The sequence below is a fragment of the Rissa tridactyla genome, chromosome 8 (genome assembly GCF_028500815.1).
Source record: "Rissa tridactyla isolate bRisTri1 chromosome 8, bRisTri1.patW.cur.20221130, whole genome shotgun sequence".
NCBI classification, from domain to species: domain Eukaryota; kingdom Metazoa; phylum Chordata; class Aves; order Charadriiformes; family Laridae; genus Rissa; species Rissa tridactyla.
In genome coordinates, this window is record NC_071473.1 from 24,719,196 (window position 1) to 24,737,547 (window position 18,352).

The 18,352-nt window shown below is 49.3% G+C and overlaps 1 protein-coding gene across 16 annotated transcripts in view; it reads left to right on the top strand.

The window, feature by feature from the left end:
* Window positions 1–18,352, top strand: part of PACS2 (phosphofurin acidic cluster sorting protein 2) — an 84,387-nt gene that overhangs the window by 60,321 nt on the left and 5,714 nt on the right. For all 16 annotated transcript variants that reach the window (XM_054211486.1, XM_054211487.1, XM_054211488.1 and 13 more), the window contains 5 exons: window positions 6,850–6,892; window positions 10,978–11,020; window positions 12,079–12,214; window positions 15,503–15,729; window positions 17,635–17,748. In XM_054211486.1, coding sequence (XP_054067461.1) covers window positions 6,850–6,892; window positions 10,978–11,020; window positions 12,079–12,214; window positions 15,503–15,729; window positions 17,635–17,748 — 563 coding nt within the window. The remainder of the gene's footprint in view (window positions 1–6,849; window positions 6,893–10,977; window positions 11,021–12,078; window positions 12,215–15,502; window positions 15,730–17,634; window positions 17,749–18,352) is intronic.

Here is an 18,352-nt window from a genome sequence, read left to right on the forward strand (position 1 = left end):
AATAGCAGAGCTTCTCATGGGAGAGACAAAATCCTTGTTGATTGGCAGTAGCAGGCTACCGGGGCTCCTACTGGAGAGGGCTGACATTCACCATGTTTTATTTCAACTTCCCTTAAGGGATAAGCAGCCTGTAGGAAGGAGGATTGGGCTCTGAAAACCAGATGCAGAAGTATGTAGAGCCTCATGTGGCTGTGGTCCAGGAAGAAGAGTAACTGTCAGTGAAGGGTAGAGATGCATTGGCTCTGAGACGCAGAGGAGAATAATAGACTCCAACTCACACACGTCCCAATGATTTCTAAGAGCAAGACAAACCCTCAGCTCATGTAATTTTTCTTGATTAGGGACTAGCGATGTCCTGTGAGGCATGGATTATGTTAATCGTTAATTACTACCCTTCCCATGTTATCTCTAATCTTTCATTTTTAGTCCATTAACATCCCTCATTGGTGCCTCCTTTGCATAAGAACTGTGAGGGATTAAAGGTGTGGGTAGAGTCACTTCTTTTCCCTCTTTCTGGAAATGCTCATTGCGTATTGCTTTCCCATTCCTGTGTCTCTCTACATTACTTTGCAGAAATTATTCAGTAAAATTTGGCCCTTTCTTCATGCTCTCCTAGGGCAAATATTTCCAGACAGACTAGTCCATTACAAAGAGCGCGCTCTCTTCACGTATTTGTGAACTTCTGTAATTTTAACCTGATAAAGGTGAAGTTTGGAGAGCTGCAGGGTACTCAAAGCTCTTAGCTTTCATCTTGTATTTTGGTTTTAGTGTGAAGACTTACCTTAGTTACAGAGATCAGACGTCCCTAGTGCAGCGTTAAACCCCTTCTGATGGCTGCCTTTTTCTTTCTCTGCACCCTTCGGTTGCTGGGTTCTGCACTGGTATCCACTGCCTTCTCCATTCTGTTGCAGGTTTATTTTTGTCATTAAAACACATTTAATCGTTTTGACTTTCTAATGTGCCCAGAAAGGTCAATTTGCTGCTTTCTTGAAAAACATCTGAAATGTACTTCAGTAATACATGCACGTAGCCCTCCCAGTGGCGTGCGTGACCGCTTTACCAAGCTGGTCTGGTGCGTTTGAATTTTAGACTGTTTGGACTGTTTGGTGCTACGCCTGAAGCTGTCGATAAGTTTAGATCAGGCTGAAAGCCTGCGGAAGATTACTTGAAAAAGATTGCTGAGACTTTGTCAGACTTGTGGCATAGCCTGCAGTCTCTTAGTATCTCTGTTGTGTCCTCTTTAAAATAACTTCTACTTTCAGCGAAGTACTCCGTTAGCAAACTAGAGCGTGAGTTAAGAGGAACAAGCTCTCCCATGGAGTGATGGGGAGTTATTTTCCCCGTGTGGCTTTTGTTAGAAACGCAGCTCTCCGTCATTGGCAGCGACTTAGGGAGGGTATTGTGAAAAACAACACATAAATTGTGTTTCCGTTAGCACTATCTAAATGAATGCATCGCTTTGTTGTAAGTATAATAACATATTTATCTTTTTCTTTGGTTGCTTTCTGAAAAGGAAAAAGAGCTTTCATTTTGATTTTACCATAAGGTATCAGTTCCTTTTAGGTTCCCTCTCCCATCTCCTATATCTTCTCCCCTGTGAACTGGTCTTTTGTGCCTTGTTTAACAGTTCCTGCAGGTCTGGGATGCACAGTTTGTGCTTGAGGATAAATTCTGCTTGCTGCTTTGAAACCGTGGCATCTGCTGGCAGAACATGTTGTTAGAAGTGACTGCTCTGCCTTTGGACCACACGTACGAGTTCCCAGGGCGTAGATTGAGTGGAAATGAAGGCGTTATTGAGAGTGCAGCTTTGAGCAATAAAACATGGAGAAAATAGTTGGTTTTTTTTCCCTCCTTCCTAGCCATCAGAGGAGGATATAGTGTAGCTCCAAAAGGATCAGGATTGAGCAAAAGCTTTTCACTTCTCATCTGTTGGAAGTGGGGTGCTGTAGGTGGCACTCGGTGGCTCAGGGTGGGCTTCAGCTCTGCAGTTTTCGAGTGCAGACCAGCAAACCTTTGCCCTCCCTGTGATCAAAAATTTGAGGACCTGTTTCCTACTAGCAGTCGATCCCAAACATCTGGGCCTTCTCTGAGCTTAAGAAAGAGGAGACAGATGTATGCTAGCAGGGAAGTTGCGCTCACTGAGCTGCCTCCAAGGCCCCTTTGCTCTGCAGGGTCCCCTGCTGCAAATCCTGTCATTATTGGACATTGGGGGTTTTGTCCTCAGTTCACAAAGTTACTGTGACTCCATTTTTGCTCAAGGCTAGAGATGAATAGCTTCTCCAAGGCCAGCTTTTAAGGCAGTGGTCCATGTAGAAAGAGCAGCACTACCTACAAATTCCTTGCAAGACAAATCTCCCAGTATCCTAGCGTTTGCTCTGTTAAACAAGCCCTAGCGGTCCAAGGAAAGCCAAGCCAGCAAGCCAGTCTTTAGGAAGTAGGTAGCTGTATGTGATGAGCTGCTTTATAACTTTATTGCTAGCTATCCCTATTTTGACTTACCTCTGCTCTCCTTCCTGTCCCATTGTTCTGTTTGTCATGGCAAACGGTTGGCGCATGTACTGCCTGTGATGGACTGCAATGGTGCGAAAGCTTTGTCCCATTCTTTTGGAGCATCTGCTGACCTTACCTGAAATCGAGGGGGCTGGCAATGAGGAAGGACAATGAATTGCCGTTTCAGCTCCTCTGCGTTACACTGGGTGACTGACTTTGTCTCTGAACACTGGGAGATTTACTGGTTACTGAGTTGTCAAGAAACACTGCGGTCCTGGCAACGGCTGGGGAGCTGAGACTATGCTGGCAGAGGTTGGCCTCTCACTAGGAGGGGTGTATCATCGACGTTGATACCTCTCTCCGTTGCTTTTTGAGTGAAACCCTGCGGTATCTGAGGTCTGAGACTCGGCAGACACTCATTCCAGCGTAGCTGGATAGCCCATCAGTTCTGTGAGCCTGGGCTGGTGTCACCCACTGTAATTCAGCTCGTGCCACGTGGCTTCTGGATAGCATGAATCTGGGGAGCAGCTTGGCTGTTGAAAATAAAAGCACCGCTCAGTTGTCAGGGTGAGGACTGGGTGATTTCCTACCTAGTTACACGTTTGCCAAAAGCTCTTCACTCTCATGTGTTGTAGAGCATTTCCCCAGCTCTTGCTCCCTGGAGCACAAGTGCCTTGAGTTGGAGGGTGCCCCAGGGTGGGTTCCCGGGCAATAGGCAGCAGGGGTGACACTGTTTTCTGCCTGCTGCATGTCTCTGACTCTCTGCAGGGCAGTGGCGAGGCACAGCCCAGGTCTTTTCTCTGAGTGCTGCTTCTAAAACACACCCTGCAGTGGTTGCTGAACATGAACGCAGCTGGTGAAGGCGATCCCCATCCCTCCTCTGGCTCAGCAGCATCCGCATCACCTGGCTGGTTGCTGCATGAACCTCCTCGTGCAGCCTGTGGAAACGTGACAGGAGTTTACTTGCGCCTCTTCCCTGGCAGAGGAGAGTCAAGGCTGAAGCAGTGTGCCGGATGTCCTGTTGAGTACGTCCAGCCCACACTGGGAACGTGAAGGGTGCTGGACGGGAGTTTGACGGGGAAGCAGAGAGGTGACTCATCTGATGTGTGTGTCTTGGGGACCTGGAGTTGTGTTGTCCCTCTGTTTGGTTTGACTACTGGAAACTTGGTGGAACAGGGACAGTCTTAACCAGCAAACAGCTACAGCTGCCCAGTGGGAAGAACAGATGCTTCATGCCGAAGATGAACCTTGGAGAGCTGGTGATGGCGCCTGGTCTGAAATGGCTTAGTGGCCTTCAGCGCAAAAAGTCTCCTCTTTCCTGTTGCCCCCTGCAGGACTTGCCTGGAATAAGGGTAGTACCGAAGACCCTCCTGCTAGGAAATCACAGGTCTTTGGCTACGTTTGAATCTGGTTTGGGTTGTTCAAAGTGTAAATGAAATTTTATTAAAAGACTAATAACTGGCATAACTGCTCTAAGTGATTATTCAGTCCCTATTAGTGTAATATCTGAGCGCTTTGCAGCTTAGTTTGTACTTTGCCCCAGAAGTGAGAGAGATTATTCCTTCCCTTTGTCAGCTGGGTGACTCCTGGTGATGTAGCTTCTCATTTCTAAAAATCCAAACCATATAAACCTGGCTTTTACGTCTTCAATCTGAATTAATTTCTTGGGGTAGGGAGGGAGCCTGCAAGTCCATTTTTGAACAGTTTACCTTGGAAAGCCTGATTACAGGTAGACGGATTTTTCCCAAGCAAAAATAGTAAGTAGACAACTCCCTGTTCCAGGTGAATGTTTTCTTTCTTTCTAGCCTCTCTACAAAGGTCTGGTTTGGGTTGGTTTTTTTGTTGTTGGTTCCAGTCGACACCTTCCCTATCGTTGGTTCCAATCGACACCTAACCCCCCCAGCCTCTGAATTACAGCAGTGAATTATCAGTGACACTGTTAAAAATCGCAAAGCAGGGTCAGATCTGGCTTTAAATTACAGCTGAGATACCAGAGGCTTCAGAAAAGCAAAAAACGTGGATAAAACCAATACTTTGGCCATCACTATGGGGGTAAAACCTCTGCAGCCTGGGGATCTGTGCAATGAGGGGGAGCTGCCTTTCCGGGGATAAGGGATATTTTAGTTGCAGGGGTGTGGTAGGAGGAATAAAGAGACCGTTACCAAGGCGAGAGGATTCTGGATTAATATTTTGGGATCTCAAAGGACAAGAAACAGGAAAGAGCATGAAAGAGGAAGTGGAGAACAAGCATGGTTGTCTCGTCTTTCGTTCCATCCGCATGAAGAGCAGCTGTTTTGATAAGCTGCATTTTCAGAGGCAGATGTGCAAGATCGGAGTTCCCAAGAGGACGTGTGACAGGACTAAACCAGCTGAGCTGAAATCCAGCTGGATTGCTTCAGGAACAGTTTGTGCATCGTTGTGAGCTGTGATAAATGGTGACTGAAGCAAATGATTTATTTCAGAATTGCCCCTGAGCTCTCCTCATTGGGAGTCTGAGCTCCCAGGGGGAATAAGAATGAGTTCTCTGCTGGAGTCGGGCATGATTTGTTTTCGAGAGCTCGGAGCAAAGCCATCCGGTAGCTGAGAAATGACGAGGCGACCGTTGTGCTTCCATCACTCGGTCAGGGGGGACTCGTTTCTTGACTGCTTCTCAGTCCGTGGAGCTAAAGAAATGAGAAGAAAGCTGGCCCTCTGTTCTGTGCTTCTCCTGACAGCTCTGTGGGTTTCTCATTTCCCTTTGCAAAACTGGTGCTGGAAGTGTCATGTTCGTTGGAGATTTATTTGCTGGGGGGCCTGCGTTTGGAAAAATGTGACCCTTCTGGCTTCCAACGCAGAATGAGGAACTCGGTCATTTTGTCATGTGCTCTGGGTGAAGAACGAAGGTGCAGTACCTGGGGATGGGAGGTCGGAAGGGAGCAAAGCCCCTGGCTTTTCCTTAGGGATGAGTAAGCGGAGTTGAGTCGAAGTGAGAGGCTATTTGCAAAAGCACACTCTGGACCAAGAGGGAGCTCTGGCTGAGTTGTGTTTGCTGCAGTTGTGTGCCATTCTTTCCATAGGGCCTGGAGGAAACTGTCCTGTGCTGGACACAGAGTGGTTTGCACCCTTTGTGCATTTGGTGCATTTCCAATCTGTGCTGGAAGCAGCACAGAAATACCTGCTTTCCTGCAGTGTTTGTGCTGCACCCGGCAATATTCTGGATGAAGGCAATGCTGGATGTTTTTTCTCTGAACGTTGCAGTGTTCCGAGCGCTGAGGGATACACAAAAAGAGAAACATGAGAAATCTCAAGTGTTTGTCTGCTTCCTATCTGTTCCCTGTGCTTGGCCACTGAGAAACTTTGTGTGCCTTGCCCACACAGTCACTTCTGCTGCTGAACTGTAATTCCTCCAAACATGTGGACGTGCACCTGCAAGTCCCCTCTTCAGCCTGTGGGTCCGTCTTCCTCTCTGTCACCCTTGAAGGGAGCGGTGGCTCTGCAGACCCTTCCAGCCTGCCTTCCTCCTCACTCAGGTCTTCCCCCTCTTGTCTTTTGTCGAGTCTCTCCCTAATTCCTGCTGGGTTTGACTGTGGCCTTTGTTGCCGGCCCTTTGCTACCCTCTGGCTTCTGAATGCTGGGCAGGGCCAGAGCAGGAGGGGCTGATGCCCTTCCTGCTTTCAAAATGTCCGTAGTGTTGTCTTCAGCTGTTTCAGGGACACGGTGTGCGTTTTGTTGGGTTTGGTTTAGCTGTTTGCTGTTCTCGAGTTAATGTCCTGATCTACCCGGGGTCCTCTGGTGTCCGACCTCTCTAGTGTGCCTGTCTGAGGGACTGCAAGCTCCCAGTGCCAGGGAACACGTATCCGTGGTCCGTGTGTGTGTGTGTTACGTACTTGCTAGTGCTATACAAATAACCACGTGTCACGGCTTGTAACCCCGTGGCAGGCTAACTGCTTTAGCGATGCTGGGATATGCAAGGTATGGCACATGACTCCAAAGGTGGGACGCGTGAAGGCCATGCGTGCAGAGCGCTTCAGGTACTAGTAAGTAACGCACAGTTCTCCGTGTTGTTGTGGCACAGATCCATTTCCTTGCAGTAGGAGGTCGTGTGTCTGTAATGACTGCCATGCCATTAAAGCATGTTTCTCTGTCAAGCGTGAGGGAGGGAGGAAGAGCCCTTTCCCCCCGAGAGATGTGCCGTAAGCTGCGTGCTCTTCCCCACCCGTGCAGATTCTTAGCGTGCTGGCAGGGGGCCTTGAGAGGAGACGTTGGACTGGCGCTTGCATACTGTCCGTCCCTGCTGCATGCTTGAATGCAACGTATAAAGTGAGTATTGTGCCCGGTGTGGAAGCAAACTGTTAACAACTCTTTTCTCTTTGCCTTTAGCCCTGACGAAGAATCTTCACAGAAGTTCATTCCCTTTGTCGGGGTGAGTGTTATCTTGGTTATGCTGTCTCAAGCCAGCTCGAATGTGTCCATAAGTGTTAACCCAAACTTAAACTTACCTGCTTTCGGGGGTAGAGCAGGAGCTCTGGGTGCTCAAAGGTAGGGGTGTCAGCATGATCATCTGATGCTTGGATGCAACTTCCTGGTACGTAAGCAAACCTCAAAGATTGCTAACAAATTACTAGGCATATTTTAGTTCCCAAGCAGCTGGCTCTGAGCGGCTCTGTGCTGCATGCCTGCCAGCACCGAAGCAGGCACCGTAGCCTTGCTATTGCCATGTTCACTCAATACAGAGAGGAAAGTGGGACACTGAAGTGCTCTGATCCACAGCCCGTCCTTGCTGCAGACCAAAGCACCTAGCTGGTGGAGAATTGCTGCCGGGCCATGTGCAGCGGAAGGTGGTGTGTTCCTGGAAACCTGATCTCAGGGTTGTTGGGCCCAGTATTGCCCTGGATGATTGATTTGGCCAAATTTGCTATTCCAGTGTCAGTCCTCTGTGTGCTTGGCATGAACGGTCTCCAGTTCTCTTTAATATCCCGTCCGCTCCTGGGAAGTGGAGAATACGTAGAATCATAGAATTGTTAGGGTTGGAAGGGACCTTAAAGATCACCTAGTTCCAACCCCCCTGCCATGGGCAGGGATATCTTCAACTAGATCAGGTTGCTCAGAGCCCCATCCAGCCTGGCCTTAAAAACTTCCAGGTATGGAAGTGATGCCCACCTCTCTGGGCAGCCTGTTCCAGTGTCTCACCACCCTCATGGTGAAGAACTTCTTCCTAACGTCCAATCTGAATTGACCCATCTCTAGTTTTAATCCATTCCCTCTGGTCCTACCATTACCCGACATCCTAAAAAGTCCTTAACTAGACGTCACCTACACCCCGCCAGGGAGATCCTTTGTGCTACTGTTAGGTTTGAATCTGAGGCAGTAGCTATTTAATACATTTTATTATGTGAATATGTGATTTGGGATAGCAGTCCCTGGCTTTTCCTCCTGCTTTTATCTTTAAATGTTCCCAGCTCAGGTGGCCAAGTGCAGAGTATCTAGGCAGGGGTGTGTTTGTGTTTCTGTCAGTGTATTTTGTGCACTATGTACTTTGCCTTTTCTAACTTCCCTCCCCTATTTGATTGTGCTCTTCAGTTCATTAAGTTTTAGGTATAAAATCATTGACCTGTGGCCAGAAGGATATCCCCTGGCTGCTCTTCAGCTACTAGATGTCGTCTTCACAGTTTTTGCTGCTCTCATGTAGCTTCTTTTTCTTGCACGCTGGCGGTCTTGTTCTGCCTTCTCTGTGTTGAGCTGACTTGGTGTGCATTCCTGTTTGTATCCCTGTCAGTGCATCAGAGCTAATCTGAAATCCCCAGGTGTTTAAAGAGCTTAGTTTCTCTTGCCTTCAGGCTGACCCTGCTTTCACTCCGCTGCCTCTTCAGAGCAAGAGTGTGTCTCTGCAGTGCCCCTGTGATGACAATCGACTTTTGTTTGTTGAAGGGAAGATGTCTCCTGCTAAAGAGGAGAGACACATCTTCCCAATTTGTTCCCTGCTGTTGGGCTTTGCTGTGATCTTGTCCCTCCCACGGACTGCAATTGCTGGTGAAAAACTCTTGTTATGAAAATAGCCATTTCACCTTTCCCTGTAACAGGGAAAAGCCCAGAAGGGCTTTGGAAGCACCTGGCCTCATCTCACGGTAGCTGCAAGGCTCTGCAAAGCTTCCCTTTGGGGCTGACTTAGTTCAGTGCTATGTGTGAGCAAATGGGGCTCAGAGTGTTTGTCCGGTTGCTCTAAAATGATCATTGTCCCAACATTAGCAGTGCTTTTCCAGTCTGGATTTGATTGTCTGGCAGTGGGAAGAGTGAACAGCTCTGAGTGCACAACACTGCCAACCCCCCAAAAAACGTCTTGAAATCAGACTGACTTCCTCTGTCAGTTGGTAGCGAGGGTCAAATCAATGCTGCTTATTCTTGCTTACAAAGTGTTCCTGACACCGTAATTCCCTACGAGACACATCTGAAGAGGCTCTGAAAGGCCAGTTGCAGGTGCCTCATAAAGTCCGAGGCAGAACATGAACACTGGAGCTCTTTCCCTCAGCTGCAGCCTGCTTGGAGCTGTTGGCCAAGGAAGAGAGGGAGCCAGCAACGTTTGCGTTTGAGACTCCTGACATTGGCTGGACTCCGTTGGCTTTTATGGTGCAAAACCTGTTGTCCTGCAGCTGGGTTGTGCAGAGTCTTTGACCCAGAAGCCAGCAGGGCGGCGCTGCACTGCTCAGCCATGTTCTGAAGTGGTGGGAGCGGAGCCTCGCACGGGACCAGCTGGACCCAAAAGCCAGGCTCGGTGAGGCTGTGTGGTCCTGCGCCTGTGCTGTGCTGGCAGCCAGCTGCCTGGAGAGTTAACAGAATACGCCTCCTTCCCAATGGGAATGGAGGGTGGCTGCTGCAGCCTTCCTGGATGGAGGCGTTTTTGGGACTGCAGCGGTCTCAAGCGCCTCCCTGAGTAGAGGGAAGGGAAAGTGTTTAACCTTGTCTTCCTCCCGCGGGTCTGAACTACCCCGCGGGCAGCCAACGACAGGGGAAAGGCTGAAAGAGATTTCCTGCCTGGCTTTTGCAGACCAAAGTGGCTGTAGGCAGTTTGCTGTGTTGCTTGTTCTTTCTCTAACTCTTCTGCCTCACCTCCTCTTGCTCACAGCTAGTTACAGTCTGTGAAACACCCTCTTGGCATTTAACACGTACAGCACAAACAGCTGCTGGACTCCAGAGCCCAATTTATTGCCCTTTGGATGCAGACTTGCCAAACGGAGTTGCAGCCTCCTCTTCCCAAGCCAGTGTCCCCTCAGTGAACACACACTGCTGGGTTCACGATGGCTTTTCCAAGACTGGAGCTGACAGGGAATCCACCAGAGAGCCTGACAGCTCTCCAAGATCCAGTGTTGAGCATACACTGCCCCACGCTGAACTGTGCAAAGTTTGGGGTTTTTTTGTTTCTAATTATTAGGTTCTTTTTATTGATCCCATAGCACAGAAATGCGCTCCCTAGGGATGTGGTCCAGACGTGGTCATGTCTGAAGTTAACCATCTTCTGTTTTCAAACTAAATAGACTGTGTGACATCATTTCTCGTTCCAAAGCAGGTTTTATTGACTTGAGATCCCTTTGCAGCTCTTTCCTGCTTGTCAGCACTTAGATAGGGTGACACGTTAGCCCTGGATACAAGTTTCTTAAGGACATTAAGAAACGTCTGTCCTCTGCAGTGTTGAAAATAATGATCCCTGTGCACCCTAGCACGCTATTGCAACAGAAGGTCCCTTTTATATCGCCAAGAGTCATTTTATCTTTCTAGGCATAGTGTGTTCTTGGAAGCTGGTGTTTGGAGCATGCTCTCTTCCACAAATTATTGCCAGTGGCATTTATCAATTTATCATATTTATCATTAATCCAAATGCACTAGCTGGTCGTTGGCCATATCAGAACATATTTGTGTCCTTATTACAGTGTGGTTTGGATCGCTCTGACCTCTCCATGTGAAGGTTTATCCATGTTGGTGCCCACAGGCTTTTCCAGGAGCTTTATCTTTGCCAGACACTTCCCTTGTTCAGAGACTGGAAAATTCTGATCAGAAACTGTACTTCATTGCTTTTGGGGTTTCCCGACAAACCCCAACTATGCTGCACCCTAGGAGTGGCTGCACTTGTGTGGTGGAAGCAATATGTCTGTAATAAGCAGGTGCATCAAAGCAATGCCAAAGGGATATTTATATTCCTTTATTCCCGGAAGTGTCACAGACAGGCCCTGTAGTTGCCATAGCTCGGGGCTGAGGATGGGCTGTTCAGAGCTCTTCAGGGCTGTAAGAGCTCCACGGGCTGTCTTTTGTTTAAGTCAGGAACAGGTTGTGAGCTGGTGCTGCTGGGACCTGCGTGGCGCTTAGAAGACTCCACTTTTTAACATGCTTTCACACTATTCTTTGACTGCAGGGACAATGCCGAAGGGGCTGTAGGGATGAGCTTAGTTCAGGGGTCGAGGGTTCCTGAAGTTCAGGGAACTCTTGTTTCATAGAGCTCTCCTGTTTTGCCTTATCTAGGTGGTGAAGGTTGGAATAGTGGAACAATCTTCTGCAACATCAGGTAACAAGATTCTTGCGTGTGCTTCCTGTGTCATGGTGGTGGGAACCCGACTTCACAGGCTGAACAGACTTGTCCATTGCTGATGCCTTGGTGGTTTGTAAGGTGGAATTGGCCTCTGTCTTTCAAGGGGTCCTTTTCCTTGTTACTTTACAAGGAGCTTCAGGCCAGCTGAAATTCCCACGCCCTCACCTAGGGAAGCTCCACTTCAAACATCCATTTTTCTTACGTGTTTTCTCAGCGGGGTGGATTCACGGCTGTGGTTATTTGCAGTTCCTGCTCCAAACTGGGGAAGGCGGTTCATCAGAAGTTCATGCCCATCTCCTTACACTGGGCTCAATTGTCTAATGAAATCAATCTCAAACATGGGCTTAACACTGGGAACTCCAGGGTAGGCAACCAGTTTGCCAATCTGACAACAAATTTAGGCCCAGTTTTTTTAATGGGGGAGTGTAAAGCTGACTTACACGAAAATAACTGCTCATACACATGGACATGGGGTAGTGCTACGTTATCAATGTGAACTTGTTTTCTCCTCCTTCATACACGCTACTGGTCAGGAGTATTATTTTCCCCACCTGTTGGGATTCTTTTTCTTATATTTCTTCACTGTTAAACCCAGATTCCTGTGGCCTGGGTTACACATGAGTTTGTGTGTGGAGGCAGCCCACCTGGGGAATGGGGAGATCCCTGTGATCCGCCCAGAGGTATTGCATGCTCCAAGAGTCTCTGGGAGGTGCTGCCCTGTGGTGGTTGTAGGGGGAGATTCCCCAGTTAGGGATAGAGGCTCAAAATCATCTGGGAGCAAACCCTAGGAGAAGCAGGTGCCGGGTGGGAAGCCCAGGGGAGTGTGATTGTCTGTGCTTGCCTCTTACCCAAACATAAAGTCCCGTGGTTTGAGCGCGGAGGTGGTCAGAACTGATGGGCTAGCTGATCTATGTGTTGAGTCTGAACAAAACCTGTGCAGCGGGAGCGTGGGCAAAGAGACTGAGTTATCCCAGCATGCGTGTGCTGGGCTGCGAGACGAACCCAGACAAACAGTTTGACTCCTTTTCTGCAAGGTGACTCTGATGACGCAGCTCCCTCAAGCTCCAGTGTCCTTTCTTCTACCCCACCTTCTGTGTCTCCTGCTGTGAAAGAAGCCTCCCCCACACCACCTTCCTCACCGTCTGTCACAGGCAGCTTCTCATCCTCAAGGTAAAGCATGTTTTGTCTCTTTACACCTCCTTTGGCTGTCTTATCAGACGTATACTGGAGAGAGGAAAACTATTCTAAAGGAAAACCCATAGCTCTGCTTTCTTCCTCCCTAGCAAACGCTTGAAGTCATTGCTTTTCCCCTTCACCTCTTTTGCCTCTGGAGTGACTGTGTCCTTGCTGGCCAACACGGAGCTGAGGAGGGCAGAGGGGATCTTGCACCTGATGGGAAGGCTGCACTACTCAAGGGGCAGACACATTTGAACTAGGAGGGGGAGCCTTGTTTCTCACAGTCTGGCAGAAACCCTGATTCTGATGAGCCATTGTAGCAGCCTGTTTGGGAAGGTTTGTGTTCTCCACCTGCTGGTATTTTCCCTTTGAGACTGGATTCCTAAGGCGGAGATATGTAGCCAGAAAAAATACTGACCCTAATACACATGGGTGCTAGCTTAATCCCTCATAATTCTTACAATATGTTTTTAAGGTCCAAGTGACTGTAAAGTCAGTGACACTGTAGGAAGAGCAGGCTTTTCCTCTGTGAGGGGAGAGCTGACAGTTGTAAGGTGGAATAGTGGAATTCTGGTTTCCATTCATGCGTGTGCCTGAGAGCACATCAGAACAGCACCTATAGGCAACATGAAGCTCTGGCTTATCTGAAATTTTTAGCAGTGAAGGGAGGAAACCACTAGAAAACTGCCAGTAAGGAATTACCCAGGCCAGGACTCTGGTTTTGTTGCTATGCAAGAAGTTGGTGTAGCTGTCTGACGCTTTGTGTGCAGTTCTGGCACCCAGAAGCACATGGTGAAGTTAAAGGTTCAGGGGAGCACAGGCAACACGATCAAGGGGACCGAGCAGCAGCCTTGTGAGCGGAGACTGGAAGCACTTGGAGTTTGCAGTCTGGGGGAGGAGGGGGCAGAGATAAGCCACTCAAGTTCTGCACAATCGCAATGGTGATAGCTTTGTCTAATATTGAACTGTACTACAAGGCCTGGGGGCACGCGATGACACTGGCAAGAGGTCAGTGAAAAGGGAGAAAGGAAGGGACTTTGGCACACAGCAGGAAAGGCAGATTGAGACTGTGCCCGCCTCTGCTGCTTCTGTGGCAGCAGGATCAGCAGGTAAAGGAGGCGTTAGGCAACTTCATACGCAGCAGATCCATCAATCTATGATTCGATCATCGCTAAAGGATGGTTCAGGGATGTCCCCTCTAACAGCCCTAATCCTGTGATTGTCAGGCTGGGGAAATTCAAGGGAACGCTCTGCAGTTAGAGACTGGGCTCACATACATATCCAACTGTCCCTATTGGAGACAGAATGGGGACCTTTCCTGCCCACCCTAGAGAGCCCTATAAGGACCTTTAACCTCTGACTTCTTAAACTGGCTTGAAAGTTCCCTTTTAACAAGAGGAAATGGAAATGTGGAAGTCCCAGTTTATCAGGTGCCCAGCAACTGGAAGGTGTTAGTGGCCACTGTTAGTGTGCCAGGAGGCCCTGTTCCCCTAGTCCTCCTGTTGGCCCCCTGTGATTTGGTGGCAGGAGAGTCCTGTCTGCCCCAAGCTGGTCCCAGCAACAGCTGGCTGGCAGTGCAGTGCGCTGGGGGCTGCACAGGCTCTCAAGCGTGAGCTCTGCGTGGGCTTTCCGAAGGTGGAAGTGGTTTGGGAACCTGTACCCACAAGTGAGCCGTGGAGGTGGTACATCTGAAGTTAACACCCCGGCTCTAGGAATCCGGTACTTTTTGGCTTCATGCTGTGTGGTAAAATCATCAAGAAATGAGGAAGTTTAGGTTCAAAATTGTTCTGTCTCCACTCATCTGTGTGTGACAGCACAGGGTGAAAAATTAGCTCATGTATTTTAACCGGGGATGAAACAGAAAATCCTGCCTGGGCATAGTGAACATTAGGATGCTTTGTTTTATAACTAAGATGGGAAATGTGATGCAAAGGAGCCTTAAAATCCAAAGCTTCGCCTCCAAAACCTCATCCTTAAAGGATCTCACTTCTGAAATTGCCCTGAAAATCCAAAACCTGGTTTTGGTGATCAAAGATGAACTCTGCTTTGTGGCCTGGCTTTCAGCTGAATGAATGGCAAAGAAAAGGAGATGATTTGTTGAGAGGCCCTTAGCTATCTTTGGTTTACCTTGAGAGTTTCTTGTTAGACAGGCAGTGTAGAGGGATGCATATTTCATTCAAAATCACAGATTCCTCTTCCTTAACTATTGCCATTTCTCAAACAGGGGACACAGACTGGTAGATAAATAAAGTTATTTTTTTGCCTGGTACTTGCATATTATTCAACACTCTGACATTGTGTAGGAAGAAGTATAGGCTGTCAACCGGAGGTCTGCTGGATGATAAACCCTGCTCCACTTGAGGTTAGCTAGTGAGAAGCAGAGGCAGGCCAGGGGTGGAATTTCCCAGGCTGCTCGTCTTCCCTTTTCTGACTCCAGAAAGGCTGGCAGTGTGTTTTGGTGATGGATGTCTTTACCACACGATGCGCGGGAGTTTTCAACAGCAGATCATGTCCTGAAATCTATTGTTTAGCAAACACCACAGGACTGGCAGAGAAATTCCCAGCACAGGAATTCCCCAGCCCGCAGCAGCAGGGCTTGTGGGGTGGATCGCCTAGTGCCAACTCCATTACAGGGACCTGGTGAGAGCAGAGATCCTGTGTGACCTGGTGGAGCATCTGGACAGGAAGGGGAGCAGCTGGTGGCAGAAAGAGCTCATGGACGTAGAAGTTGGAAGTAGTCAGGGAGGCCGGGAACTGAGCGCCTAATGCTCATGGACCCACCAGCTCTTTCTTCACCCCAGTTCACAGATGATTTTGTCAGTACTGCGCCCGGTCAGAGTCATTAATTCGTCGGAGCTCAGGAGGCAGCAGCAAGGTGCTTACAGCCCCTGTTCCCCACTCAACGAGTGAAAGTGATCTGGGCCACTTCAGAGATTGCCTTTGCTGGCTGGGTCACTGAACTCGGCATCGCATTGGGAAACTGCCTGTCTCTTGCCTTTCCTGCTGCTCGTCCGTGTGGCTGTGCAGCAGGTCAGCTTGTCTCAGCTCATTGCAGTTCTCCGTTGCCAAGCCGATGCCACCATGTAACATGACCCAGACTTCATCTCTGAGTGATGACTGGTGCTTTTGTGATTATCGAGTCTCACTATGAAATTTTGCTGCCTGATCTCCTAAAGAGCCAGGAGCTTGTCCTCTGACCATCTGGGCTAGAACGGCAACCACTCTGACAAAACACAGATGGGGGAACTCTTGCGGAAATTACCTTCTTCTCTTGTTTTCCAGCCAGAGCCTCGGTGCTGAGTTGATGGGCCTGCAGGTGGATTACTGGATTGCAGCTCCACCCGTGGACAGAAAGAGAGACCCGGAGAAGAAGGACCCCTCCACTACCAAAAACACACTGAAATGCACTTTCCGGTCCCTCCAGGTCAGCAGGTTACCTGCCAGCGGTGAGATTGCCACCACTCCAACCATGTCCATGACCGTTGTGACAAAAGAGAAGAACAAGAAAGGTAAGGTGGACACGTTTAGTGTTGCCAAAGGCCAAGAATGCAATGCTGCTCTCCCTGTTCTGCCGCTTCAGGGCTGCCTCACTTGTCAGTCCTGCATTACAGCACCTCAGTCATATTTTTATCCCCAAAATCCTAGTCTGTCTGTAGATAAGAAGTGACTGCATAAGGTGATAGAGTTTGAAAGGGTGGTTCTTCTTCGTGCTGTAAAAAGGGGATGCGTTCACAATTACAGCTGAAGAGATGTGATGGTATAGCCCAAAAGAACAAAGGTGGGGACAGAGCAAGGACATTTGTGGGTGGCTTTCCAGAATGCCATGAGGTATGCTGCTCTGGACAGCTTCCCTTTGTTCCTTGTGAGCCTGCAGGGGCTGGTGTGGGGTGTTGGATTAGGTAAGAGGCAGCTTGTGCCCCAACCATCAGAGTCAGGGCAGACCCTGCAGCCTATACAGCTCCGAGGACATGTGTGCATCCCATCATGTTGCAGCGTATGGCAGCAGCCCCAGCAGATGTTTTGCTGGATTTGACATGGTGTCTTCATGTTAAAATACCGTTGTCACAGCCAGACAAATGCACCAGCCAGACCTGCCAAGCCATTGCTAGGTGTGCGTGTACGTACAAGAGGTGGTGTCACTCAGAGCAGGGCTGCAGCAGTGTAAGCTCTTCTACAGGGGCTCTTAGATTCTTGCACAGAGTGCTTTGTGGAACAAAAGGAGGGAGAAGAGAAATGCTCTCAGCCCAAAAGCCTCATGTTAACTTTTTTCTTGTTTAGTCTTCCGCTCTTAAGATTGTGGCTTTGAGTTTATTTTCTCCAAACAACCCCAAAAAAAAGGCATTTTAAATATTGGCAGTTGATTCTGTATTTGCTCCTTGGTAACGTGAAACATTAGAAACTGACAACAGGCTCTGTGGAGAAGTATTTTCAAGGAAGCAGCGAGGCATTTCTGCACTTAATTCAACTGCCAATAGCTGTCCTTCACAACATCTTCCTGTCCATGGGCCTGGGAGTCATTCCTAGTGGAAACGGGGGTTTGGAGGGCTCTGAGAGAAGGCCAGCAGAGCCTTCTGGACCTGTGGCCGCAGGACATGGGTCCATAATGCTACAGCCAGGTCACTACTGGGCCAGCATAGCTGTGGCACTGCTGGTACCAGAGCTCCCAGCCCTGAACACACCCTTTTTAAGTGGCATGCCTATGGGGGAAGCAATCCTGAGATGCTCAAAATATTCTTCACTGGGGCTGGCCCAGCCTGGAGCAGTGGTGTTCAACACCACCACCTTTTGTGTAGCCAGTCTGTACATCTTTGCTCATGCATTTGAGCAGTTCTCGGGCAACTGGACCCTTTTTAGCTCTCCTAATGCCTTCCCTCTCCACCAACTGCCCGTAGTTTGTAGTTCGTCCAGCTGTCTGGAGAGCTCATGTTGGGCTGCTGGTGGTGTGCAGCAAACCAGCCTGCAGCTGCATGGGAGGCTGGAGCGCGGTGGCTGCCCAGCACAGCCCTCTGCAGTATGTGGGACTTCCCCCTAGGTGGTGTGGCTGCCTGGCAGATCCCATCGGCTCAGCACAGGGCACAGGCTGGGGACAGCCACAGATGCAGCTGTTTTTTCCCTGGTGTCCCAGCAGAGCAGCAGGAGTTACCCTGAAGGTGCCCTTTGGGAGCTGGGTTATGAGCTGGGAACGCTTTACATTAGAGACGCTTTAGGGCTAAGATGTCCGTGTGTTCGGTGATGGTGCTGAGCGCCGACGTGGTCAAACTCCTGCCAAACAGGGATGATTTTAGGAGCTGAAATTAGAGTTGGAATTTTCAGATGTGAATGTTGAAATTCAAATGCAAAAACCCCAAACAAGTCTTCGTGCAGCTTCTGTGAGTGGCAGAGATTCACTGTGTGCCGGTTTGATTTTCTTCCAGTGATGTTTTTGCCCAAGAAAACAAAAGACAAGGAGGTTGAGTCAAAGAGCCAGTGTATTGAAGGCATCAGCAGGTTGATTTGCACAGCGAAACATCAGCAGAACATGCTGCGCGGTAAGTGCAGCGCTTGCATCCTGTCGGGCTCTGGAGCAAGGCTCAGCTGCCAGCCTTGTCCTCCAGGTAAAGGGCTGACCTGGTGTCCTGCCCCATGCCCTGGAGCCGGCGTAATGGGGGTGTTCCTGCGGAAAATGGCCCATTCCAGCATGTGGGAATGCTTTAATAGGTCTGGGATGCGGGAAAATCCTCCCTTACCTATGCACTGAATGAGGACAAGGGCTTGGGCCAGGCTCCACTCCCCTCCCTGTCGCTCTGTTTCCCTTGCATGTCTGGAAAGTGACGGCGGAGAGTGGTGAGAGGGTGGCTGCTCCTGCAGGCAGGACTGTGGCACAAAGGCATGCCACAGCAGGAGCTGTACATGCATCCTGCAGGCAGCCCTGAAGTGACTGTCAGCGGAGCTGTGCATCCAGTATCAAAAATATCCCTGTAGCCTGTTCAGTTGATAATCCCCACCACTGTTAAAAGCAGCGGGATCTGCTTGGGTCACCTCCTTAATCCCGGCCCGGTCCCTGTGAGACTGCTGAGCGTGAGGGGTGATCACAGAATGTGTGTCACCTCTTTAGGAGATGCGGATCTCCTGGTTAAGAGCGCCAGTGAGGAG